A 25,799-nucleotide genomic window follows, 5' to 3' on the forward strand; every position below is an offset into this window, starting at 1 on the left:
CAGGGGAGGGACCAGGATGTGAGAGCGACCTGGCTGTGACATCTGGCATGCTCATGTTTGCTCATTTAGTTGGTTTAATGTTTGTTGACTGAAAGAACCGATGACAAAGATGGACGACTCCACTGAGGGAAGGGAGAGAGGAAGTGAACGCCCAAAAGGACCGGAAGCAGGTGGAGCCCCACAGAGCGCCTGCGCAGAGCTGCCGCAGCGGGGAAGGCGGGCTGGCCCTTTCTGCTTGTCTCCAAGGCCGACCATCAACTCGGGGGTGGCCTCTCCCCGTGCGGCTTCCGCTTGCCCTTCACTCACCAATTGCTCTTCCAGGTGTGGCGGACGTGCGGGTCGTGGATGCCGTGCTTGTCCGCCTGCTCGTCCAGAAAGTCGAACATGTACTTGATGGCCAGGGGCAGGGCCGAACCGCGGTGCGCCGTGCTGAAGATGGTCTCGAACAGGTCGTCCACGAACTTCTGCAGCGTGCCCTGCGGAGGGGACCAAGTTCACAGTTCGCCCGCCCTGAGAGCTCTGAGGACGGGGCTGTACGATCGCCCGGCCTCCCAGATGGCGGAGGGGAGGGGAGGCCAGCACACAGCCAGGCCTGCTTGGGTAAAATCGCATAAGTGCGTGCAAAGAATCTGCACCCTCCTCCTGCCCGCTCTCATCTGTCTCGGAGCAGCTTTCCATTTCCCCGGCACGTGGAAAATAGATATAACACTGATGACTGGACCTAAGGAAGCCTCCCTCTGCCAACACCGCGGTTTGGTTTTAACACCCTTCGGTGGTGTTATTTTAGCACTTTTCACAAATGCTAATGAACAACTCACTCGGTCAGAGCAGAGAAGCACAATCTGCTGGTTCTATTCGGGCATTACTCACGTCAGCTAATGAACAGTTTACTCATTTGGATCCACAAAGAGCAGAGCTGGGGCCAGTCTCGGGTCTTGTGGGACTAACTGTAGGCACACAGGGTCCCCAGAACCAGGATTAGAAAGGGGGCCTGCAAAGTCACTGATGGGGCCGCAGTTTCCACCACTAGAGACTGTATATGACACCCCAGAGATATATAGCCAGTCTTCCAGAAGGCATGGCAGAGGACCAGGAATGCACATGGCTAGTGTCTCTCTATTTGAACAAGGGCAAGAGAAGGGACTGGAGAAGGCAATGGCACCCCACTCCAGTACTCTTGCCTGGAAAATCCCATGGGCGGAAGAGCCTGGTAGGCTGCAGTCCATGGGGTCGCTAAGAGTCAGACATGACTGAGCGACTTCACTTCACTTTTCACTTTCCTGCATTGGAGAAGGAAATGGCAACCCACTCCAGTGTTCTTGCCTGGAGAATCCCAGGGATGGGGGAGCCTGGTGGGCTGCTGTCCCTGGGGTCACACACAGTCAGACATAACTGAAGTGACTTAGCCGTAGCCGTAAGAGAAGGGATGGAATCGAGACTTCAGACTGCGTGCCAGCCTGGATGTATGGGAGGGGCTGGCTGCAGGACTGGGTTGAGAAGAATGCTGAGGTTCTGTGCTGGGAAGGAGATCAGGCTGATGAGCAGGGCCTGCATGGATGGATGACTGAGGTGGGGGTCGGGGTGGCACCAGCACAGATGCTAGGTATTTGCCAGCTCTGACATTTCTGTGGGGTGATGACACCCCACCCCATAACCCACCCGCACCCCACACCCTGGCTGACGTCCTGTACCTTAGTGGCCAGCAGTCGTGTCAGATAGATTTCAGACACCATTTTGCTCCCCCGGTCCCCCTCCTTCTGGTCCCCGTGCTCATGGTTCTTCACCAGGTGCCACATCTTGACTCCGCTCTCCAGGTCAGGGGTGATCATTGGTGTGCGCGAACGGAGGCTGTCGGGGCTGCCCGTGTACCGGATCATGTTTTCTGCCAATGCAAGGACCCCAGGCGGGTAAGGCCACCCAGCCTTCCAGCCTATTGTTTATGATACACCTCGGCTCCAGCTGAGGCCAACTCTGATCCTTCTTGCCTTTGGAGGCGCTTCTGTCCATTCCTGAAACTGGAACATCTTTTCCACCGCCTCCAGGAAATTCTCTGTGTCTTGTCCACCCAATCGGATTCCTTTCCCTCTTGTACTTGCATCTCTCCAGCCCTTATGATTCAATTTGTAAAAAATACAAGCTTGTCTCTTTTTGTACTTTCCTTGTAAGAGCTCTCAAGTCTCAGGATGTGTTCTGTGTCGCCAATTAAGTACCAATGAAAGAGTTCGGGGTGGTGGTGGGGGGGGGGGAGAGGGGGCCTTCCCCTGTGGCGTCAGTGGTAAAGAACCCACTTGCCAATGCTGGAGACACAAGTTCTATCCCTGGATGGATCGAGAAGATTCCCTGGAGGAGGGCATGGCAACACACTCCAGTATCCTTGCCTGGAGAATCCCATGGACAGAGGAGCCTGGCGGGCTCCAGTCCATAGGGTCGTACAGTCAGACTGAAGCGACTTAGCACGCGCTCCTGAAAGAGCTGGGACCCTGTTTCCCTTAACCGGTGACTGACCAGCTGAGTGATCGCCCTGCCACTTGTGTACCTTCGCCTGCCTCTCTCGCCTGGACCATTTATCTGCTGCAACAGGTGTGGTGAGATGAGTGCCGAGCGGGAAAAGAAGAGGCAGGTCCCACTGTGTGCAGGCACCATTGTGTGTTGTCTTCTATTTCCCAGAACCGTCTCATGAAGCTGGTGGCTTTTTCAGCCAGTTTTGCTGGTAAGAAGGCACCGGGGCGTCCAGCCCACCTCTGGCACCCTTCTCCCCACCCTGAGGAGCAGAGACCTGGGTCTGTACCTTCCCTCAACTGCTTCATAGTGTGTGACCTTTACCCGTCATTTAGCCTCTGTGCATCAGAGTTATCATTTGCTAATCTGCATAACAGGGGGAAATAATAATTATTTAATTCACTGATTATTATGAACCTGACGTTTGATAATGAGTTATCACAAACGTGGAAGCATCTTAGAGACTGTAGGACGCTCAGGAAGGTTAGACTTTCTTCTTGTTTCCAGGGACGAAGCTCCTGCATCAGAGTCCCTGCTCAGAACCAGGAACCTTCTTTTGCGAACAGTGTGCCTTTCTGGGGGCCAAGCTGCCTGACTCCCCGCATCCCTCCCCACTCCCTATCCCTGGCACCCACTATCTTCCAGCAGTGCTGCCATGGTGACCACAGCTGCTCAGGGGGCATCCTTTCTTCCCCAGAAAGATTTGATGAACTCACCGTATTTACTGGCTGAGGTCCTGGAGACAGTGGAGTTGTTCACTGCATTGTAGGCTGTCACTTGCTTGGACACTAAGGCCACCACAGAACCATCTGGCACCTACCGGGGAAAGGCAGGTAAGGGCCTGGTCACAGAAACTGCCACCCAGTCAGGACGAACGTGGTCCTTGGGGACAATCAGGGCCTCACTGAGAACCAGGGGATGGAGGAGGCTGTCAGTTTTCCTTTGATGAAACAGGACAGATCTGAGTATAGAACTGTAGTCCATGGTGGGGCTCACTCTTGGAGTGACTCAGGCAAGAGCCTCTCACCAGCACCCTCTGTCCTTATGCTTCCCTGGGACAGCACCCAGCCTTAAACTCCAGGGCTCACCTAAGAAAGGCTTTTGCTCAGGGTCTTTGCCCATGCCCTGCAGGAAGCGCACACCCAGCATGCTATCTCCAGGAAGGTCAGGGTGTCGTGGGGTCCCATGTTTTCCCTGGGTCACTAAGGGCACACAAAGTGCTGGTGAAGAAGTGGGTTTAGGGCTTGGTAAGAGCCTCAGGATGACCCTGTTATTCACCGACAGAGACCCCCAGGGACCTGGCTGCCTAGCTTGCTAGCCCCTCCCCATCCATGGTCCCCTCACCTGGTAATGTGCCAGGGTGTTGAGTCTCTTCCAGTCATTCTCAATCTTAGTGGTGATGTCTTCATCCTGCAGGATCATCCTCGCCCCGCTTCCTTGTCGCCACTCTGTAGGGGGAACAGTTCCATCTCAGACAGGCCCTTGGGCCCCTCCCATGGGACCCTGAGGACCCCTGTGCAGGCAAGTGCACGGCACCACCTCAGGGTGCCTCCAAAGACAGACAGGTGCTCGCAGATGCTCCCAGAGGAGGGGTGCAGAAGCACAGGGGGACCCTGATTCCCAGGTCTGGTTCTCATCCCAACAAACTATATGACAGACATAGGAATAACGTCACCTCCACTGCCCACGTGTTCCTGGTGGGTGGCCACATCGGCAAGAAGTCAATGCTTATTAAATGAATGAAGAAGGCAGGGGGCTTCCCTGGAGGCTCAGTGGTAAAGAATCGTCCCACCAAAGCAGAAGACACGGGTTTGACTCCTGATGTGGGAAGATCTCACTCTGCCGTGGAACAGCTAAGTCCCGTACACCACAGCTACTGAGTCTGTGCCCTAGAGTCCAGAAACTGCAAATACCGAGCCCACATGCCACACCTACTGAAGCCTGGGCATCCTAGGGCCTCTGCTCTGCAACAGGAGAAGTGACTGCAAGGAGAAACCTCTGCACCGCAACTAGAGAAAGCCCACATGACAATGAAGACCCAGCACGGCCAAAAATAAGTATTAAAAAAAGGCATGTGAGGACACTTAAGGACATACTAAGCAAATGCAAGGTGGCATCACCAGTGTCACGTACTCTTTGCTTGACTGTGAGGTCTTGGAGCTAACGAGACCAAGACGGCAAATTCTACCACTAGGCACCCTCTTCCTATTCCAGGGGTGTGACTTGGACCCAAAAGCCAGCAGGTGGGCCAGTCTTGGCAGAGAGATTGAGTAAATGTACGTGGAGGGGCCAGCAAAACCTATCCTCACACCCAAGAACAGCTACAAAGTCGATGTGGAGAACAGCATCTTGGTGATCTATCCGACACCTAATTTTCTTTGATGCTATAGGTGTACGGTTACCTCCCACCTTATCCTCATGGGTCCCAGACACCTACACACATGGGTTCCCTGATGGATCCCACATGGGGGAACAGGAGACTGTTTCTCATCTGCCAAACCCTCACTGCCACATGTGGTACAAATCACGTGGGGATGGGGACACGCACATTCCTGTCCTGAAAAGTTCGCACATGGAGACCCAGGTGCAAGCCAGACACAGACCAGCTCTTGTGCACGAACGCATCCACATCCACACACGCACACACGCTCACATGCACACACCAGAAAGGAAAACGGCCTTCTCAATTCAAGTACAACATGTGTGTCTGCCAAAAAGCCAGGAATCTGGTTTCCAAGCAGCCATGACCCCATTCAGCGCCTCACAGATGCTGAGATTCTGAAACGGGTGAGAGCACCGGGTTTTTGCGGCGTGCGGGTGGGGGCTGGCGTGAGTTACCCTCTGTCCTGGTCTAACCCCGCCTTGGATTTTTTACTGTGGCTCCACAGACACACATTTCCGCTCCCCTCCCCTGTTCTCTCCTGTCCAGCTGAGGGAACATGACTGATTCCTTCCTGCCTTGTGCACTTGGCATGGCCAGTGCTGCAGATGAGAATCCAGCCCAGGAAGGGAGCTGCCTGCCTTCAGCAGGAACAGAGATGTTCCTAACAGCCACGTCCGTGCCTCTAGCTCCCGAGCTTGTCTGCTACCTGGTTTAGAGCTTCTTGTAGCAACAGGCTGTCCCAGGAATGAAAACATGAGGGTGCCATGTGGGTTCACTGGAGCAGAGGAGCCTCCAGAGGTCTCTGGGGACCAGCTGTCACTTAGTGCTGTTGACGGCACGGCTGGACTCGATCACGGTGGTGAGGGTATGGGGGCAGGTGGGGTGGTATGTAAAAGGGCAGATGCCCCACCAGGGCACCTGGTCATCAGCATTTTGTTTGTTTGTTGTCATGTTGTCTGTTGTGGGTTTTTTGTTTTGGATTTTATGCAGGTAGGTATGAGTGCATGTTTTTTGAGTGGTTGCAGTGGCGTGCTGCAGTCCATGGGGTCGCAAAGAGTCAGACAGGACTGAGCAACTGAACTGAACTGAAGACTAGCCTGGGCCAAGGATAAGGCAGGGACACACGTTGTCCCAGTTGCACAAAGATAAATGGCCCTGAATGATAAAGCCTCGTGGGTCTCCCCTCTTGCCTTGTGAATGGTGCCAGGCCATTAAGTCAGAGGAGAACACATGGATGGGGGCCCGGAAGGCAGGCAGTGCTCTGCATGCCCCACATGGGAGCCGGAGGAGGAACAGGGGCCCAGCTCTGGACACTAAGTCTCCTGGCCAGGCCCGAGGGTAGAGGACTGCGCTTCACTGAAGAGGCCATGGGGCTGGCCAGGATTAAGTGGGGTAAAGTACCCACAGAGAGCCAGCTTGCTGGTGTGCACTGGCTCCCTTGCCAATGGCTCTGTAGCACCTCTCAGGGGGATGTAAACAAACCAAACCACCTGGGGGACCGAGCAATGACAGCTGGTGACTTAATGCTGGAGCTGGACGCAGAATTCCTCGCTATACAACTGCCCTGAAGTTGTGCAGTGCGCAGCCTGTGCGGCCCTATGCAGCAGCCCTGGCTCTGAATCGTGTCCAGCAATTATGTAAGCAAATGAAAGTCAGTCTGCCTCTCTGCCCTCGACTGAAAAAATGTAGGGCAGAGTGCGGCCATCCTCCCCCCACTCAGGGCAGCCAAGGGATGATGGCTTGTCCTTGGGAGTACAAAACTGATGCCACCAGATGCCCAGCAGCAGGGCTAGCCCAGCACGTGGCACACAGTAAGTACCTGATGAGTATTTATTACACGAATAATACATAAGTGAAAAGAGTGAAATAGATGAATAGATGAAAGAGGAGAAAGAGTAAGTGACTGAGTAACGGTGGCTTATTTTCCAAGCAGTGAAAGGATTTTCTACCCGTGGGTTGCTGCTCCATGGTGGGCAGACAGCAAGCTACAGGTCAGCTGTGAGCTGAGCTGTTAGAACCTGGGACAAAGGTAGAGCTGACCTCCAGAAGCTCAGCTGGGCACATTCACCGCCAAAGTGAAAGTTCCCTGGAATGATTATCACTCGTTCTTCCAGTTTTACAACTGGGAAATTAAAGAAGCAGGTTGGGAAGGCAGACCTGGAGGTCACTGCAACTTGGAGCTCTGTAGTGTGGTGCTCACCACGTGTGTGAGCCACTCAAGTGTTGGGGGTGTGGACAGTGATGGCTGGACTGGAACTTGGGCTGTGGCCACACTGGGATGCTGGTGGGTAGCTGCCTCCCCTCAACTCCAGACTCTGAGCTCCAGGAATCCCAGTGGGACACGGCACTTCCACCTCCACAAAATCAAGTCCATGAGGATGGGGTTACATGCCTTCCACACTGGCTGAGGCTTGTGGTCAGTGATATGCAGTGGGCAGCAGGATGGTCAAGGGCAGCAGGAAGCCTGCCCATCACTGTTATCAGTGCTTAGTCACACGTTTAGGGGCTGTCAGAAGAGGTGTCCTGTCCATTGGTCCTGCCAGCCCCGGCCCCTGCCTCTGGGGTGCCAGCGGGCAACAGGGAGGCAATGACTATTGTCTTTTTTGGCAACTATCTCAAAAAGTTAAGAATGTTCCTCCAAAGGCCAATATGATGATAGAAAGCTGGAGAACACTTAGTCCTGCTTTCAGATCTCTCGAGTGAAGTGAAGTGTCAGTCACTCAGTCGTGTCCGACCTCTTTGTGACCCCATGGACTGTAGCCCACCAGGCTTCTCTGTCCGTGGAATTCTCCAGGCAAGAATACTGGAGTGGGTAGCCAGTCCCTTCTCCAGGAGATCCCGACCAAGGACCTAGGTCTCCTGCATTGCAGGCAGACTCTTTACCGTTTGATCCACGAGGGAAGCTCTCTTAGATCTCTCAAGCCTGTTATTCTCCTCCTACAGGAAAGATGCTATGTGCTTTTTCCCCTGAAATATCAGAAAGGTGAAAAAGTGAAAACCTCTGTTCCATCTCCAAACCAATCCTGAAGAATGAACGCAAGAAATATGGGAGCCTGGTGTTGGCAGCTTCATCCCTGGGACATGCAGGAAAGAAGAGAGGCTGTGGGTGGCCTGCCCAGCTGAGCCGGAATGGAGAAGTGTGGATGCAACATGAGGGCAGGGCGTCCCTGGCACCAAGCGACATAAGTGGGCTAAACCCATCCCTCAGTCTCACTCTTCTCTGCCCAGGGTCCTCAAACTCACCTGTGGCCTGAACACATGTCATTTCCATGTCACTCTTTTCCTTCCTTTTCTGAAACCCCATATCCAAGCCAGCTAGGGCCTCTCTTTCCCCAGACTCACCATGGGGTATCTCAGGAAAATCAAACAGGGTAGGCTCCGCTTTCTGGAATGCTCCTGTGCTCCTTCAAGACCTGCTCTTGACAGAGGTAGGGGCCATGGAGCTCACATTGGGACCAGGAACAGCCAAGGTCAAAGATCAAAGCCGCTGGCTTCCCTCTGTCCCAGGAAGAGTCCAGCCCACAAACCGCATGGCTGGCTTCGTGAACCCTCATCCCTACCCAGTGGTAGAGAGCCCCAAGGGTGGGGTGGGCCAGTTGAGGGCAAGGCAGACCTGCAGTCTTCAGGTCTGGTGTCCTTGGCAGTGTGGGCGGCTGGTCAGGTCACGAGGCCCCCGAGCAAGGGCATATCTAATTTTGTGCTCTGGGTACTTCTGCATATTCAACATAGGCTTAGTCCTAATAACAGTAATGGAAATCAACAGTATCCAGGTCTCCTCATCCCAGGTTCAGCATTCTTTCCACCAAATAGGCTCCTTCTGTCTTGCCTATGAAAACAGCACTAAAAATATCTCTCTTTTGTGTCCACACCTTACTGTGTACCAGGTGACCCTGTTAGAACAGCCGGGGGGCAAAGTGACAGCTGGGCCAAGGGCCAGTGTCCTCTGGATGAATGCCCAGCTGCCTGGACAGCTTTGCCTGCCCACGGGGCCCAGTGAGACTGGAAAATGCCTCAAGGCACCAAATGATGTGAGCTCGGTGATGGTCCCAGTGAATCCCGAGACAGGGACTCATCACCCTGCCCACGCTGGACCAGGTCATCTCCCTGCTCCCCCCAGACTAGGACACAGGAGGCATCTCCTACAGCCACCATGGTGAGAATCCACATCCGGAAAGTCTTAGAGCTCTAACCTCACTCACTCAAAACTGAGTGCCCACGGTGTGCTAGGCACTGTGCTGGCAGGACATTACACGGGTGAAAAAGAAAACTTCCTAACACGAAAGCCCTGGCCCCTGAAGGCCTCTGTGTGTGTGGAAGGTTATGCAGGAAAACAAAGGTGCACAGACCCAGAAAAGGGGGAGGGTAGAGGAGTATTTGGGGGTCGGGGAGGTGTTCTGGCCCACAGGGGCCACTTGTGTGACACTTCTAGGGATTCATGAGGGTGAGTCCTTGTGGGAAGGAAGGAAGTTTGGAACTGAGTTAAGAAAGGTCTGGAATACCATTACTTTACTAATATCTTAGTCTAGTGTCTAAGGCATCTAGGGTTGAGCTGGAAAACCAGAGACGGGGGTGGATGAAAAGGAGTGGGGGAGCCCTGCTCAAGAAGGGGAGGACCTGGCCAAAGGTGGGGGTGGGGTGGGGTGGGATGCTCAGGAGATAGGATGGTACCTGGAGGTTCTTGGAGAAGAAGGGGTGGGAGCAGCAGTGGGGTGCCCCCACATTTCTGAGAGGTGTCTGGAGGAATAGTAGGGAGCTGAGGTGTAGAGGAAGGAGGGGTTTATCTGCAGGCCAACCCTGGAGGAAACACTGGCACCCAGTACATCACTGGTCTGGCTCCTGGAAGGTCCCCTACCCACCAGCAGGTATCACTTGGAGAGGGAAACCCCCCTGGGAAGCACGATCCACTCACTAGCTCAGGGCATCATAGTGTGCATGCAGACGGGTGCACACGCATGAGCATGCACACACATGCATAGTCACACACATGCACACACGCATGCATATACTCACACAAGCACCTCATTTCACCCCCTAAGGCTCTGCAGCCACCAAACTCTGCCTACCCCGGCCCCTAGTCCAATCTTTGCATCAGCCTCTCTCCTCAGACCCATCACAGGAAGCTTTAGGAGGGGGTGAGCTAGAGGGATGAAGGAGGTGCCCACCAGGTTGGTTAGAACTGGCTGAGTCAACCCTTCTGATCCACAGGGAACCAACTTCAGAACTAGCTGCCTGCACTCCCACTCCAGGTAGACTTTCTTCCCTGCCGGGTGCTGAGCAGGATCTCAGCAGGTGCACACACCAGCCTGCACAGGGCCCTCTCTACCTCCCAAACCAGGGTCCCGAGCAGAAGGCTAGAGGGGGAGACACAACTCTACTGCTGCACACCTGTCTGCAGGTGAGCCCCAAGGAGAACACCTGGCAGGGAGCCTGGATGCCCTCGGCACCCAGCCACTCCAAACTGTGGGAGGGAGCAGCTTCAGAGAAGAGTGGGGAGAGGCCAGAAGAGAATCAGTGTCAATGCAAATAGTTGGGAAATTGACTCAGGAATTGGGGGAGGGCATCTAAATATAATTTGTTAAAAGAGGAATAATTTTATGGTGAGAGCAAATTCTAAAATATAAAATAAGTGAACTAGGAAATGTGGTGTTTAAAAGAAGAAATCCCTAAATCGAACAGTGCCATCTACTTTCAAGCCCTAGGTCTTTGCAAACTGTAAAGTGCGGTGCACCAGCTAGTTGTCGCTTTGGGGAAGTCTGGAGAGCTAAAGGAAAAAGTGGGCTGTGCTCCGCTACTTGATTTAAGAGAGGTGAGCTAGAGCTTAATGGATATTCTTGAACATGGAATAATATGGAGGCTCTGGTGGTGCTCCAGGGTGGTGTGCCATGCTGTGCTGTGTCGAAGAAGAGTTAAGAGGCAAGAGATGGGCGGCTGGAAGGAGGAAAGGTGACTCAGGTATTCATATGCATATCACCAAGGGAAAATTGCTGGCTCTGACCTCTTCACAGCTCAGCCTGCAGCCCCCTGCCCTACTCCAGGCTCCAAGCACAAAGGACAGACACACTCACAATCCAATTTGCTATACTTCCACCTTCCAGGGAGAGAAGGAGGTGAAATAAAAAAGAAAAAAAAAATCCCATTATCTTTATCTGTCCTTCCCATCAGGTGCAGCGAAAAATGCAAACTGGGGCGACAGCTGCTGTGAACTCTTTATATTTCACTCAGAAGATAGTGTATCTTTTTGTTGCATACAGGAATTAGTTATTTGAAAAAATATACCCTTTCAGACAGAAGGGGTGGCGGAGTTCCGGGGCTATTGATGGGGCATTTGCATTAAACCAGAGGAACTGGGAGGTCATGGCCTGTGGAGGAGCTTGTGAGGGAAGGCAACGGTTGTTCTCTTCACTTCCTGCTGTGTGACCAGGGCCCAGGCTCTGTGCCTCTCTGAGCTACAGAGTCTCCTCCTGTGCAGTGGAACAGAATTGCATCAATTATGTCCTCCGGGGAATGAAGAGAGGAGACAAAGAGTCCCTTGGCTCAGAGAGAGCAGTGTCCAGCCTCCTTCTACTGTGCAAAGAAGTGAGGAACTCTTAGCCGTATGGCTCCCTCTGCGCTGGGCATTTCCCCAGGGCAGGCTCTTATGAGATGCTGGTTGAGGAGTTTGGTGGTGTAACAGGGTTGTGGTTTATTTGGTCACTGAGTCGTGTCTGACTCTGTGACCCCATGGATGGTAGCCCACCAGGATCCTCTGTCTGTTGGATTTCCCAGCAAGAATACTGGAGCAGGTTGCCCTGACCTCTCCAGGAGATCTTCCTGACCCAGGGATCCTACATTGGTAGGCAGATTCTTTATCACTGAGCCACCACTGAAGTCCAGCATAAGGGAGTACCTACAACCAATACCTGTGGGTGGAAAGGGGCATCAACTTGGCGAGGACAGCCTCACATATAACAAAGCGGGGAGCCCTAGCACTGTGCTTTCAAAGCTCCCAAGGCCCACTGGTCCCAGCATAGTCCTTAACTCCTGCCCTGGGATGTCTTCCCTTCCCTGGATTCCAAGAGACTGAAACAAAGGCAGGTTCTGTGTCCTTTGCTTTGACTCTTACAATGGTTAGTTCTATCATATGTCAACTTGTCTGGGCCACAGTGCCCACCCAGATAGCTGGTTAAAAATTATTCTGGATGTTTCTGTGAGGGTGTTTTTGGATGACATTAATATTTAAATTGGTTGGCTTTGAGTAAAGTGAATTGCCTTCCATAATGTAGGTGGACCTCTTCTAATTAGGCGAAGGCCTGAGTAGAACAAAAGATTGACCTCCCCTGAGCAGGGGGGACTTCTGCAGCAGATGCCTTTGGACTTGAACTGTAACATGGCTCTTCCCTGGGTCTCAAGCCTGATGGCTTTCCCTATAGATTTTGGACTCAACAGCCTTCATGCTAGACACTGAATGTTTGTATCCCCCCAGAATTCATGTTGACTCCTAACCCTCAATGAGATGGCATTTAGAAGCGGGGCCTTTGGGAGGGTGCCTGAGGTCATAAGGGTGGAGCCCTCATGAATGGGATTAGTGTCCTTATAAAGAGGATCCCAGAATGCTCCCTGGAGAAGAAAATGGCAACCCACTCCAGTACTCTTGCCTGGAAAATCCCATGAACAGAGGAGCCTGGCAGGCTATAGTTCATGGGGCTACAAAGAGTTGGACATGATTGAGCGACTGAGCACATGTTTTCTTGCCCACTTTCTGTCATATAGTCCCAATAAGAGGATGGACACCTATGAACCAGGAAGTGGGTTCTCACTGGATACTAAATCTGCTGACACCTTGATCTTGGACTTCTTAGCTGCAAGAATTGTGAGAAATTATTTTCTGTTGTTTATAAGTCAAGCAGGCTATGGTATTCCATTATCCCGGCCCAAACAGATTCCTCCTGGTCCATTATTAATGAAATCCTCCATAACTGCATGAACCAATTCCTTCAAATAAGCCTTTCTCTATATAAACATATCCCATCCCATTGGTTCTGTTTCTCTGGAGAAAACTGGCTAATACAGTTCCCCATCTTGGCTCCTCAATGCCTGGAGAAGCTGGTGCAGTGGGCAGGGTAGGAGAGCTTCAGTCCCAGGAACAATGAACAGAAGTGTTGGGAATGGGGGACTAGGCCAGGCCAGGCGCCACAGTGATGATGAAAGGCAGGGGAAGGAGTTGGGGCTGGATGTACTTAGGATAATTACAGAGGTGGTTTAAAATGTCTTTGTTTCCTTCTAAGCTGGCCTGGGACAGATGTCCATGCCTTGCCAGGATGGGGAGGGCAGTCTCTGCCCAATGCCCTCAGCTATGGAAAGAGGCAGCATGGAGGGAAATGAAGTGGAGGGGTATGCTTGGCTGTCTTGCCTCCAATGCATGTGCCTCAGAGACTTCTCTGTGCCTACATGCTATATGTCCCTTTGTTGCTGTTGTTGTTTAGTTGTCCAGTTGTGTCTGACTCTTTTATGACCCCATGGATTGAGATTTTCCAGGCAAGAATACTGGAGAAGGTTGCCATTTCCTTTATCCAGGGGATCTTCCCAACCCAGGGATCGCACTCATGTCTCCTGCCTGCATCTCCTGCATAGCAGGCAGATTCTTTACCACGGAGCCACCAGGGAAGCCTGTATGTCCCTTTGGCACAGATGAATTTTTGATAACAATCTCACCTTATATTTGTAAACTGCTTTCAAGGCACTTTCACCTACACAATGGGAGAAACTTGCCTTGCCTCTCTCTCCCCACGGAGGCCATGCAACTGAGTGGGAGCAAATCTTATGGAAGAAGCATTTGGGTCTCTGAGGAGGCCCTATTTTATTTGTTATGGAATCTGGCTTTGGTAGAAAGAAGACCAGAGTTGCGGGGACAGCTCCAGACCCTTCATTTAATAGAAAAGAAGGAAATTCCTCAGAAGAGCATCCATCATGGGAGGCCTTTGTGAGAAGTTCAATATGATGCCACTTCTCCAGGAAGACAAGGCCCCAGATGCTCAAATTGTCTCCTTCCTTTGGTTTCTCCCCTTTACCCTGCCTTCTGTGAAGCCTCATCCATCCAGCGATCCTGCATCCTCCCCAGCAGCTCCTGTGATGAGAAAGATGGCTCCTTTGCCCTCTTGGAACCTGGTGAGCACCATGCCCCTGGCCTGAGCAGCCTCTAGCTCGAGAGAGTAGCAACTCTTGGGCGGGCCCTGTTTGCTGCATAGCCCTCAGGCTTCCTTCACTCATGGTGGATGGCAGGAAGTGGACAGCAGGAAGTGGATGGCAGGACGTAGACAGCAGGAAGTGGATCGTAGGAAGTGGATGCCAGGAAGTGGCCATAGCTGCTTTGGATACTGCTGCCTCCATTCCAGATTCATTACATCCTTTCATCAACAATCTGCTTTGCTGGACTTGCACCCGACAAATGTTCTAAAGTTAAAAGCAGTTCCTCCCCCTCCTAAGTTCTGGGTGTATGGCTTCCAGGTGGGGATGGTTGATCCTGAACAATATCTATCTACCAGCCTTGACATGGTCTCTCTCCCCCATGGGAGGTCAGCCCATTCCCAAGCACCAGAAGTACACAGTTCTGTATGCACCCACCCAGTGAGCTCTTGCCATGTTCTAAACTAAGGCACAAGCTTTTGAAACTCACCTTCCAGCATGAAGATAAAGGTTCTTATAATAGTTCCTCCTCTTGGCCCTGCTAGGCCAGGGCTCTCCTCCCACCCATATTGCAGATGAGGACTTTGATAAGCCATGGCTCTCACAGATGGATAAAAGGCATGGTGAGTACTACCTGGTGACCGTAGTAAACTCAGTTCTCCCTGGCAGACCCATGGTTGATCAGCCCACTTAATTGCTTGGGGGTAGGGACATGGGGGTCTTCCTTCCCTGGCACTATCTTCTCTCTCACTGGTACTATAACTGAGCCTTTGACTCTATCAGTCTGTGGGATCTTCCTGGTGGTAGACTCCCTCCCACACAGACACAAATGGCCACTCCAACTCTAGGGGCCAGCACTGGGGACATACTCGCCTGGTACCCTCTACCCTGAGGATCTTACAGATGCTACCTCCTTGTCCCAGAAACATACAGAGACAGCTCCAAAGGGAAGGGGAGAATGTGCTCGGTCAGTCTGTCCCTCTGGGCTGCCAAGCTCCAGGCACAGGGCCAAACACATCCTGCCAAGAGCCAACCAAGAGGAGAGGTGGGGCAGGGGGGAGGGAAGGAGTAAGAATTGAGGTGAGTGAACTTCCTGATCTGAGTCTTTAGGCATCAGAATTTGGTGTGTTGGCGGGGGGCGGGGGGTGGAGTGGGGGGGGAGGGGTGGTGGTGAGACAGTGGGAGGGGATGAAAATTCCCCATGGATTTTAGAAAATAGCACAGATGCCCATCTGCCTTGGATGGCTTAGCTGAAGCCAGCTTAGAAGCCAGATGGATGCATTAGGGGCCTCTGGAGGTCTTCTCCCCTCTACGTTGCCATGAATTTCCAGACTCAACCATGTACACACCTAGACACCTTTCCCTCCATGCCCAGGATCAACAGGCACATACCATTTCCTCACCAGTATTATCTTCATAATCAGAAATAATAGTGGCCAATGCTTCCTAGGAGGCACTATGTACCAGGCAGTACATTAAAAGCTTCTATATGCATCCTCTCTTTTCATTCTTACAATGAGGCAGGCACTATTATTTGTCTCCATTTTATAGGCAAGGAAACTAAGGCACAGAAAGGTTAAGTAACTAGACCAAGCTTACACAGAACTCAGTGGAACCAGGACCCAAACTCAGGCAGGTGTGATGCTGATCCATGATGCCAAACTGCCTCTCTTCAGCCCTGGCCTCTTTGGAGCCTGGGGCTCCCCACTAGGATTTCCCCAGGTCGCTGAGTGTCTTATTAAACACGCAGGCAAGCTGTAACTGGATCTAAGTTCAGCTGGCCCTAAGTGGCAAGCCCTTGTTTATATAGGCTATGCGATCTATTCATGGAACATTCAAATAAAATGTCACCCTGCTCCACAGTAGGCTGTCATATCTCATTTTTCTCTATCCTTCCTCCATCACTGACCCAGATCCCTCCTGCTTTTGGTAGTCAGCAAAAATTAGAGGCACAGCACAGAGGCAAAGGGAAAGGCCTGGGGGCACAGAGAAGGTGGTGGCAAGACCTTGGGCCACGCGGATTCAGACTAAATTCTCTGCTGCCACCCCTCCGCTGCTCAAAAGACCCCAGAAGCAGACTGTGGTCCCCTCTCTGCTTATTTCTCACTAAGTGGCCATGAAGAAGCAGCCCCTGGGCTCCTGGGGGCCATGCATACCTGTTCTGTGCACCCTAGCTCCACTGGTGGGTAGGAGGGGCTTCTGACCAGTCAAGGACAGCCTCCTGGGTGGGCTGCTTACTCACCTAGGTCCATGTCTGCAGCTTTGGGCCGGTGGGAGCAGGGCACGTTCTTGAAGATGGCATCCAGAATCTTCTCCTTGACCTGAGTAATGGTGTCGCAGTTGAGGATCTTCACTGGGACCTCGGGACTGTTGGCATTGTCGGGGTTGACACAGCTCAGGACCTGGTAGAGTGGAGAGAGGAGGCACGTGGGGAGGGCAGCATGGAGGTCCCAGGGATCACCAGCAGCAGCCCGAGGTCCTCTCCTGAAGGGCTCCCATCTCTGCGGGTTGGACTGGAGTAGGGTAGGGTGACCCCAGCTAAGCCCTCTTCCCTTCCCGTCCCCACAAGCAACAGGAAGGTACCACTTCGGCGTCACTGCAGGAGTAGGAGCTGCGTATTTAATTCCTCGCCACAAAAGACTCCATTAAAACCCTGATTTATCAAGGGGAGTGATGTCCAAGCAGGAGGAGGCAGCGAGGGGCACTGTGTCTGAGAACGGATGCTGCTGCATGCCCCACTGTCTCACACACATGCGCTGGGCACCACCTCCAAGTACACCCAGACCCTCACCCACCCCGAGACCCCTGCCCCATCCCTGCGTGTCAGTCTGTCTTTCTCGTCACTCTGTCTCTCACACTCTAATGGGAAGGTGGCTCCTTTCTCCAAAGATTTCATATGCTTTGATTTTTGTGCAGGTTCCAGGCTGATTGGAGGTTGGAGAATCTGTAAGAAGCTTAACGTGATCTTTAAAAAATAAAAAGATGCCCTCTAAAAACTTCAGGTTCAGGCCACCCGCAAGCCCGTCCTGGCTCCGACCTGGTGTTGGGGGAGGAGGCCACTCCAGCCCAGGACTTCAAATTCCCTTTTTGGAACTAGTCGGGTAAGCCAAGACTCTGCCTAAATCACCAAGCTATACTTTTTCCTTTAACATGTTCTGGACCATTTCTAACAGCTTTGAGTCTCTTGCTATTCTCAACGTGGGCTCTCTCTACATGGTGAGACTGCAGAATCCTTTTCGGGGGGTGGGCAGGGGGGGAACCAGAGCTGGTCGGGCTGCGTGCTCTGGGTCATAGGTGCTGTCAAGTGGCCGTGCCAATCCGGGCTCCTGCACCCTCTGCCTGACCCTGCGACCTGTGCCCTTTGTGAGTTTCCGTCTCAGAACTTTCACTGCATACCCACCCCCCGCAACCATTTCCCAACTGCATGTCTGGTTCACAGATTCAGACAATGGCCTTCCACCCCCCACCCCTCTCCTGCTCCATGTGGCGGCAATCAGAGCCCTGGCCCCTGGACGTCTGCCTTTCATTAGCGACCAGACTGCTGTGAGCTCAAACCAGAACATGCTTATTCCATTAAGAAGAAGGAAACCTCCTAAATCTATAAAACCAAACTCTCACCCTCAAAATGTCTTAAATCGAAAACAACGGTGGAAGGAACTCTGGACCACGCACTCCTCCTGCATGCACTCTCCAAACCATTCCCTTCCAAGAGCCTTCTGGGCCCCCCTCCGGGCCCCCTCAGCCTGGCCATCTGTGCTGCTCTGTGCTGCCCTGGGCTCCTGTGCTCCGGGCCACGTAGGAAGAGGGAAGTTGATCTCCCTAGGAAGCATCACAGCTTTATCCGGGCTGTGAGACCACGAGGCAGAGGCTGCCACCTGAGTTTGTGCCCCCACACCGCCCCCATCTCGACATTTCTGCTTGCCCCTGGAGTTCACGGTGGCCCCACAGGAGCAGCTTTGTGGAGTGCTTCAGGGCATCTGGACAGGCAGTAGTGGTCCCATCGAGGGACAGGGTTCCCAGTCACAGGCCAAGCCCCAGCTCCCCGGGAAGTTCCTTTCCCCATGTCCACGCCTCTGGGCTATTTCAGAGCAAACTGCCTGGGGTCTGTTCTGCTAGGTCATTGCTTCTCAAACATTCCTGTGACTAGGATCACTAAAATAGTTATAAAGTGTTAGTTGCTCAGTTGTGTCTGACTCTTTACGACCCCGTGGGCTGTAGCCCACCAGGCTCCTCTGTCTATGGAATTTTCCACGCCAGATCCTGAAGTGGGTAGCTGTTCCCTTCTCCAGGAGATCTGCCCGACCCAGGGATCAAACCCAGGTCTCCTGTATTGCCGGCAGATTCTTTACCATCTGACCCACCAGGGAAGCCCATATTACTAAAGGGTTGTGTTAAAATGCAGATTCTGACTTGGGAGGTGGAGGACCAGGCCTAAGACTCTGCTTTCAGACAGGCTCCCAAGTGAGCACCTAGCACTCTAGCGGGCTCCCAGCTAGGCTCTTGGGCACTCCCAGCAGCAGGGTCCTAGGCATGCTAGTCTAGGTTCAATCTAATTCATCACTCAGCATAGAGGAGGAGCATCTGACTGTCAAGTGACGCTTGCTGAGCCTCTCAGCACCTGTCTCACTCCCGCCTAGCACAAGGTTACCATCAGCTGGACCACAGCGCCCTGGGCTCCTCCAGTCATGCTGAATTCTAGGATGGCCTGGACTTTATTTGACCCCTTCATCTCGATTCTCAGATCAGCCCTGTCTGCTGCTAACACACTTTCTTCCTGACCCCTCCTCACCAATGACCAGGCTGCTCCCCCTTCCACAGGAGGGGGTTTCCTCTCACAGGCCTGAGGGTGGCTATTAAATCTCCCAGCAGCCATTTTTTTCTCCAGGCAAGACGGTTGCAATTTCCTTCCCCTTCCCTCACGGTGCCTCTTCCCCAAGTGTTTCTACCTCAGTGGATGCGCTTCCCTGACCCACTCCAATTTCCTCACAATCTCTTGAAGTCAAGTCATCTGCAACCGAGCTGGGTGTGCCAATAGTTTGGCCTCTGGTATAAAGGATGCTGCAATCTGGGGACACAGTGTTATTATAACTCATTGCGTTGGCGTCAATATTGGGGAACCACTGATGAGATGGGAAAGAAAGGGATCTGAGAGGGAGAGACCAGGCAGGAGACATTTCAACAGTAGTTTTTCTAGCTCATTAAGAAATCTATTCAGGTATCTATTTTTGGAAGTTTTTTTCTCTTTTCCCTTTCCCATGTTAATCAGAGACTCTAACTCTCCCCTGTAGCAGACCACGACAGTAAGGAAGCTGGGCCCTCACGCAGACATGGCTGCCTCGAAGCCTTGTCAACTGAGCCAATCCTGGCAGATCCATTGAGATGCCTGCTGGGATCCCCAGCAGGATGGCCCTCTGAGGATGGAGTGGGACAGGTGCATATGGTTGCATCACTGCCAGCCAGCAGGACCAGCTGTGTTCAGAGTGGCCAGGAGATCTCCCCAGCTGGCTTCAGGGTCTGGGATTCGTCCTCAGCTCAGGGCTTCTGCCCAGTTCTGCCTTGCCTCAGGCTGTTGTGTATCTCACATTTTAAACTCGTCTATTCTCTGTCCTTCTTAATGGTCCAACTGGATGTGAGCTGAGCACTAAAGAATTGATGTTTTAGAATTGTGGTGCTGGAGAAGACTCTTGAGAGTCCCTTGGACAACTAGGAGATAAAACCAGTCAATCCTAAAGGAAATCAACCCTGAATACTCATTGGAAGAACTGATGCTGAAGCTCCAAAACTTTGGCCACCTGAAGAGAAGAACTGACTCACTGGAAAAGACCCTGATGCTGGGAAAGATTGAGGGCAAGAGGAGAAGGGGGTGACAGAGGATAAGATGGTTGGATGGCATCACTGACTCAGTTTGACATGAATTTGAGCAAACTCCAGGATATAGTGAAGGGCAGGGAAGCCTGGCCTATTGCAGTCCATGGGGTCAACAAAGAATTGTACTTAGTGACTGAACAACATTCTTTGTCCATTTCTGTCTCTTCCACCTCCATTCTTGGGCTCCCTCCATGTACCACCCTCCACAGCTATTTTTTGTCTCATTTTCTCACTCTGGGCTTCCCTTGTGGCTCAGCTGGTAAAGAATCTGCTTGCAATGAGGGAGACCTGGGCTTGATCCCTGGGTTGGGAAGATCCCCTGGAGAAGGCAAAGGCTACCCACTCCAGTGTTCTGGCCTGGAGAATTCCAAGGACTGTATAGTCCATGGGGTCGCAAAGAGTCAGACATGACTGAGCGACTTTCACTCACTTCTTCTACCTTCTTTCCTCTTTCCTGGAGAAGGCCTGGTGGGAGATCAGAGCTCTCTCCCAGAAAAGCCCAAGAGTGAGCTCCCTGGCCTGGAAAGAGAGTGGGCACCAGCAGACAGTCAGGGGGGAAAGAGGAGCAGGACTCACATGAACCAGCAATGGGGAGCCTTGACCCTGGGCTCAGGGCTTTGTACACCTGATCACACTCCATCTTCTGGACAGCTCTGGGAGGTAAATAGTGCAATTATCCCTGTTTTATTATTATCCTATTTCTTCAGCTAAAAATCCCAAACTCAGATTTTTTTTTTAAGAGTCATGCCCCAAATCTCCCAGCTGGTCAGAAGGAATCAGGGCTCCAATCCAGGTCTGCCTGGTTCCAAACCACGTGCTCCTAAGTGCTGAGCTTTGTGGGGATAACTGTTTCTAGCAGGAAAGGGAGTATAAGCTTGACTGAGGGTGGATACAGGTATCCACCTGTTCCCTGGACACACACCTTAAACAGATCAGCCGAGCATCCTATCCTACAGCCTGAGTCATTCAAGTGTGGGCTTCGGGACCATGAGCAACCATTTTTGGCTTTCCCCTCTTCATACGCTACCTGCTACTATTTGGAACTGATCTGCAAAGCATGGGTTCTCCACTGGGAGAACTGTTAAGAAAGTGTCATTCCTTGGGCTCATACTCAGCCAGCTTTAGGCAAGGGGTTACCACCTTACAATCCAGGTTACCAGCCTGGAAGTACATTGGTCTCTGGCTGTTGCTCAGATACGTCTGAGACACTGGTCCCCTGGTGTGTTGGGATGAGGAAGTCGGGGTGGTGCCATGCACAGGGGGAAGGCCAGGCTGGCCCTGTGTAGTGGGGACCCGAGAGGTGGCTTGTCAGCATTCCCAGCATCCCCTGGGCTGGGCAGGGGCTGCACAGGACCAGGGTGGGATCAGAGTCACGGGGAGGAGCCGGGAGGCTGGCTTACCAGGGTCTTGTAGTCGATCTGCTGGCGGATGAGCTTGTCCTCACTCAGAGAGTAGCGGGCCTCACCGGTGATGGCATCGATGGGCCCCTTCTCCATCTGCTGCTTGATAGCACAGAACAGCGAGAAGAGGGGCTCCCCAGCACACTCCTGCACATGGAGGAGAGCCGTGCTGGGAGGACCCCACATGTGTGGAGCCTGGCCTCCCATGGCCTCTGTCTCTCCTCTGCTTTCCACTTCTCTGTCTTGATTCTCTTCTGCTTCCCTTCTTGTTCTTTCCCACTTCTGTTCTACAGCCCTCTCTTCATGTTTCTGGCCCCACACCCCTGTCTGTCCCTCTCCCAGTTCCCCGCTGTACCCTGCTTTCTCTGCTGCCCCATCAAGGAACAGAGGTCAGTCCTCAGCGGTGTGAACTCCTTACAAGTCAGTAATTGGAGGCCGAGCAGCTCTTCCGCCTCCCAGTCACATTTGCAGTTTAACTGCCACCACACGTGCTTCTCTACCTGCCCAGAGCCCTAATCAGCATCAGTAAGTACCAAGCTGGGGCCAGGGCAGGAGGAGAGCAAGAGAAAAAGAAGGGGTGAACTGTCTTCAGCTTGAAATGGGAACGCAAAAGAAGGGGTGAACTGTCTTCAGCTTGAAATGGGAACGCAAGGGTCTTCTTAGAACTCATCTCCCCTCACCTGGGAGAAAGTGGGGACCGTGCCTCTCAAGCCAGTCCTGACTGGGGCTCTGTCTCCTGAGATGGTCAGGAGCCTGTTCCCTCCATGACTATGAGGAGGGAAACACCATTTCTCGGTGGGATTCTAGGAGCTAGGCTGTGGTATCTGTGAACTTGGGAGCTTGCAGGTTGGTGCCCAGGCTGGTGGGGAAGCTGAGGCAGGCCCAGAGATTCCCTCCCGCATCCAGTCATACCTTGAGGAACTTGTAGAGCAGGAAAGTGAACCAGTTGGTCAACATCTTCTCGGCCACTGATTCAGTCCTGGCAGCAGTCATGGAGGTACCCAACAGAGCAAGACAGAGACAGAGGCAGCTGGTCAGACCTCAAGGGCAGGAGGGCAGGAACTCTTCTTGGAGCTTGCTGCTTAAGGCTTTCAGAAATCTTAAGACCGTAAGGGATACCTGGAAGCTCCAATACTTTGGCCACCTGATGCAAAGAGCCAACTCATTGGAAAAGACTCTGATGCTTGGAATGATTGAAAGCGGGAGGTGAAGGCAGGGATGGGATGAGATGGTTGGATAGTGTCATCAACTCAATGAACATGAGTTTGAGCAAATTCCTGGAGATAGTGAAGGACAGGGAAGCCTGGTGTGCTACAGTCCATATGATGGCAAAGTTGGACATGACTGAGCAACTGAACAACAAGAAGGGATACCTGAGTTCCATGGACTCCTAGACACATCATAATGATTAAGATAATTAATAAGATAAGCTTTGCCTACCAAGCTGGGAGATAACTTTCTGGGTGTTGACTCCTCAGTGGGTTTCTGTGAGAATATGCTAGAACATCATGTCCAACTGTCCAAGAGCACTTTCTGTGTTGTCCAACCTGGTAGCCACCAGCCATAGAGGACTTGAAATGGGGAGAGGCAGAATTTTTTATTTTATTTGCTTTAACTTAGATTTAAATAGTCACATATGGCTCATAGCTATCACACTGACAAACATCTTAGAGAAATTTATAAGATAGGTGTGTTCCTTAGAGTAAGAAAAGAAAAAAGAACCCCTGAGACACTCATTTGGCTGGGGATGGAAAAGAAGGTGACAGGGGACATGGGTCATGGAAAAAGGCCAGATAGACCAGACCGAGACCACCCCTTAAGCTAAAGGCTCCCAGAGTAAGTAGTAACAGGGAGCTGAATCTTAGCTCATTCCAATAGATATCCAAATTGTCCTATTTAAAAGGCTTCCATGGACTTTGGAACTTCTCCTGGGAGCCTTTCTAGAGTTTTATTTGCAATGATAGTGATTTCATTCTTGAGTCTAATTTGCATCTTTCATGCTACTACCCAAACCCATTTTTTCTTTTTTTTTACTTTGGAAAGTGAGAACATCACAGCAGCATGACCAACTAAAGGACAGTTTTGGTTGCATTCACTTAAGAGAAAAACTACATTCAAACTTGCAGTAAGAGTGTGGCCAGTTCCAGAGAGAAAGCTTGTATCAGGTATGTCTGGATAGAGTTGAAAGTTGCAGTTGCCATAAGATACTAACACCTCAACTCTCAAGGTGGTTGGACAGCTGCCAGCACTAAATGAAGCTGAGAAGAAGGAAAACTGTTGAAAGGAGGAGAGCAGCCAAGGACAAGAAGAAGAAAAGGAGACATAGGAGAGCAGGAGGGAGAGAGGGCATCTGGGAGAGAGCCAGTGGACAACGAGAGCAGGAAATACACGGATCCAGAGTGAGACCTCGGCGGCAAGTTGTTGGTGGGAGTTCTGGCGGGCGGTGGCAACCCTAGAATTATCCTGGTGGGTGGCTGCATGGTGAAAATAAAACAAAAAGCAAAATAATCTACCTTGCTGCTTCTAAAGCTGTATGATTGTGCCTATATGGAGCAACCTTTTGGAGCTGTGCCTGGCAAATGCCCACTGCACCAGGAAAAAGCCAGAAGTAAACATTTCACAGAGCCAAGACTACCCACTGGACTGAGCGGGAAGCCCTGCCTCCCACTCAGAGACCAAGGATGGAAGGCAAGGGCCAGGCAGAGGCAGGTGATAAGTGGGGTGGTCCAGGCAGAGGGCTAGACGTCATAGCTTGATGTGGGGGAAGGCAGGTTCCAACCTCATCTATGCAAAGGCTAAAGGAAATGGAATAATAGCCTGGAGGAGAAATGGTCTTCAAGTGCATGGACAGTTTGAATGGAAGACCCTGGTGCCTCAGTGGCAAAGAACCTGCCTGACAATGCAGGAGACAGAGGGTTGATCCCTGGGTCAGGAAGATCCCTTGGAGAAAGAAAGGCAACCCACTTCAATATTCTTGCCTGGGAAAGTTCATGGAGAGAGGAGCCTGGTGGGCTACAGTCCATGGGGTCACAAAAGATCTGGACACCACTTAGTGGCTGAACAACAACAACAGACAGAGGCAGAGGGTCTCTGTTTCCTTAAGCAAAGCCATGGTATATGGTTATGTCTGCACACATGACCATGCAGATTCCAAACAGTGTCAAGGATGAGGCATCCCATGGTTTTGAAAGGTGGACCTGGAACTGGCAGAACCCACAGCAGATGCCAGGAAATACATGCTGTGTTGCATCAGGCAAGTTGTCACTAAAGACCTTGAACTCAAACGCTGACTGGACCAGTGCTTCTCGAATTTTAATACACATTCAGATCCCCTAGGTTCCTCACTAAAGTGCTGATTCTGATCCGGTAGGTGTAGGGTGACCTGAGGATCTGCATTTCCACCAAACTCTGGGTCAAGCTTCTGTTGCTGGTCCCGGACAGCAGGGAGAGTTACAAGGGGCTGAAGTCTGCCATCTTGAAATGGTGAGGTGGGTGCCCAGAGAGGCCCTGGGGCATCTCTCCTAATTCAAGTTCAGTCATGGAAAATCCCATGGACTAAGGACCCTGGTAGGCTGCAGTCCATGGGGTTGCTAAGAGTCAGACACGATTGAGCGACTTCACTTTCATTTTCATGCATTGGAGAAGGAAATGGCAACCCACTCCATTGTTCTTGCCTGGAGAATCCCAGGGACGGTGGAGCCTGGTGGGCTGCCGTCTATGGGGTCGCACAGAGTCGGACATGACTGAAGCGACTTAGCGGCAGCGACAGCAGCATGGAAAAGGTGACGGGGTGGAAAAATGACCTCTGAAGAATCCATAAGAGAAAAATTCTGGTAGAAAGGCTCAATCAGGGGAGTGTAAGGGCAGAAGGAGGAGAATGGAAAGTCAATAGAGGGGCAGAAGGAAAACCGTGGGGCAAGAAGATGAGCTTGGTTAAGTCATAGGTAACACAAGGGGCAAGTTCTTCTAAGAGGGCATGGGTCCACCCCAGCCTCTGGCCAGGTCAGTGCTGGACCCTGGGGGACTTGGCTGCTCCTGGGAGATCCACCCTGGCCTCCCGAGGGCAGAAGGGCCAGCCTGGTGCGCTGGTCTGGATGGGGCCCCCGGGCCACGATCCTACCTCCTGAGCAGCAGCTTGGGATGGTTCTTGCTCTCCAGGTTCTTGTCGATGAGGTCGGCCAGCAGCTGTTTCAGCACATCGGTGGCATACTCCAGTTTGCTCTGCAGCACCGTCATGATGAGCGAGGCCACGTTGCCACGATCGCGCATGGAAAAGCTGCGCTGAGACTCCAGCGTGCGGATGAAGGACAGCAGGAACACCTTGTTGTTGATGAGCTGAGCGAAGAGCTTCAGGCCTTTCTCCACACGCTCCTGCCGGTAGCCCGGGACCTGCAGGGGAGACCCAGGGGTGCGGGAGTCTTAATTGCCTCCCACAATGGGGTGAGGCAGGCCGAGCGCCAGGGATGCCCCAAGGGGTTGGCTGTGCA

The 25,799-nt window shown here is 52.3% G+C and overlaps 1 protein-coding gene across 1 annotated transcript in view; it reads right to left on the bottom strand.

Annotated features, from left to right (window-relative positions):
• Positions 1–25,799, bottom strand: part of PLXNA4 (plexin A4) — a 482,931-nt gene that overhangs the window by 20,773 nt on the left and 436,359 nt on the right. Inside the window, exons 22-29 of the mRNA XM_061414733.1 lie at positions 25,433–25,701; positions 22,225–22,291; positions 21,313–21,459; positions 16,287–16,446; positions 3,844–3,947; positions 3,216–3,315; positions 1,692–1,882; positions 307–476 (exon numbers count right to left, since the gene is read on the bottom strand). Of these exons, the coding sequence (XP_061270717.1) occupies positions 307–476; positions 1,692–1,882; positions 3,216–3,315; positions 3,844–3,947; positions 16,287–16,446; positions 21,313–21,459; positions 22,225–22,291; positions 25,433–25,701 (1,208 nt within the window). The remainder of the gene's footprint in view (positions 1–306; positions 477–1,691; positions 1,883–3,215; positions 3,316–3,843; positions 3,948–16,286; positions 16,447–21,312; positions 21,460–22,224; positions 22,292–25,432; positions 25,702–25,799) is intronic.

This window comes from Bos javanicus, chromosome 4 (assembly GCF_032452875.1).
Source record: "Bos javanicus breed banteng chromosome 4, ARS-OSU_banteng_1.0, whole genome shotgun sequence".
In the NCBI taxonomy this organism is placed as follows: domain Eukaryota; kingdom Metazoa; phylum Chordata; class Mammalia; order Artiodactyla; family Bovidae; genus Bos; species Bos javanicus.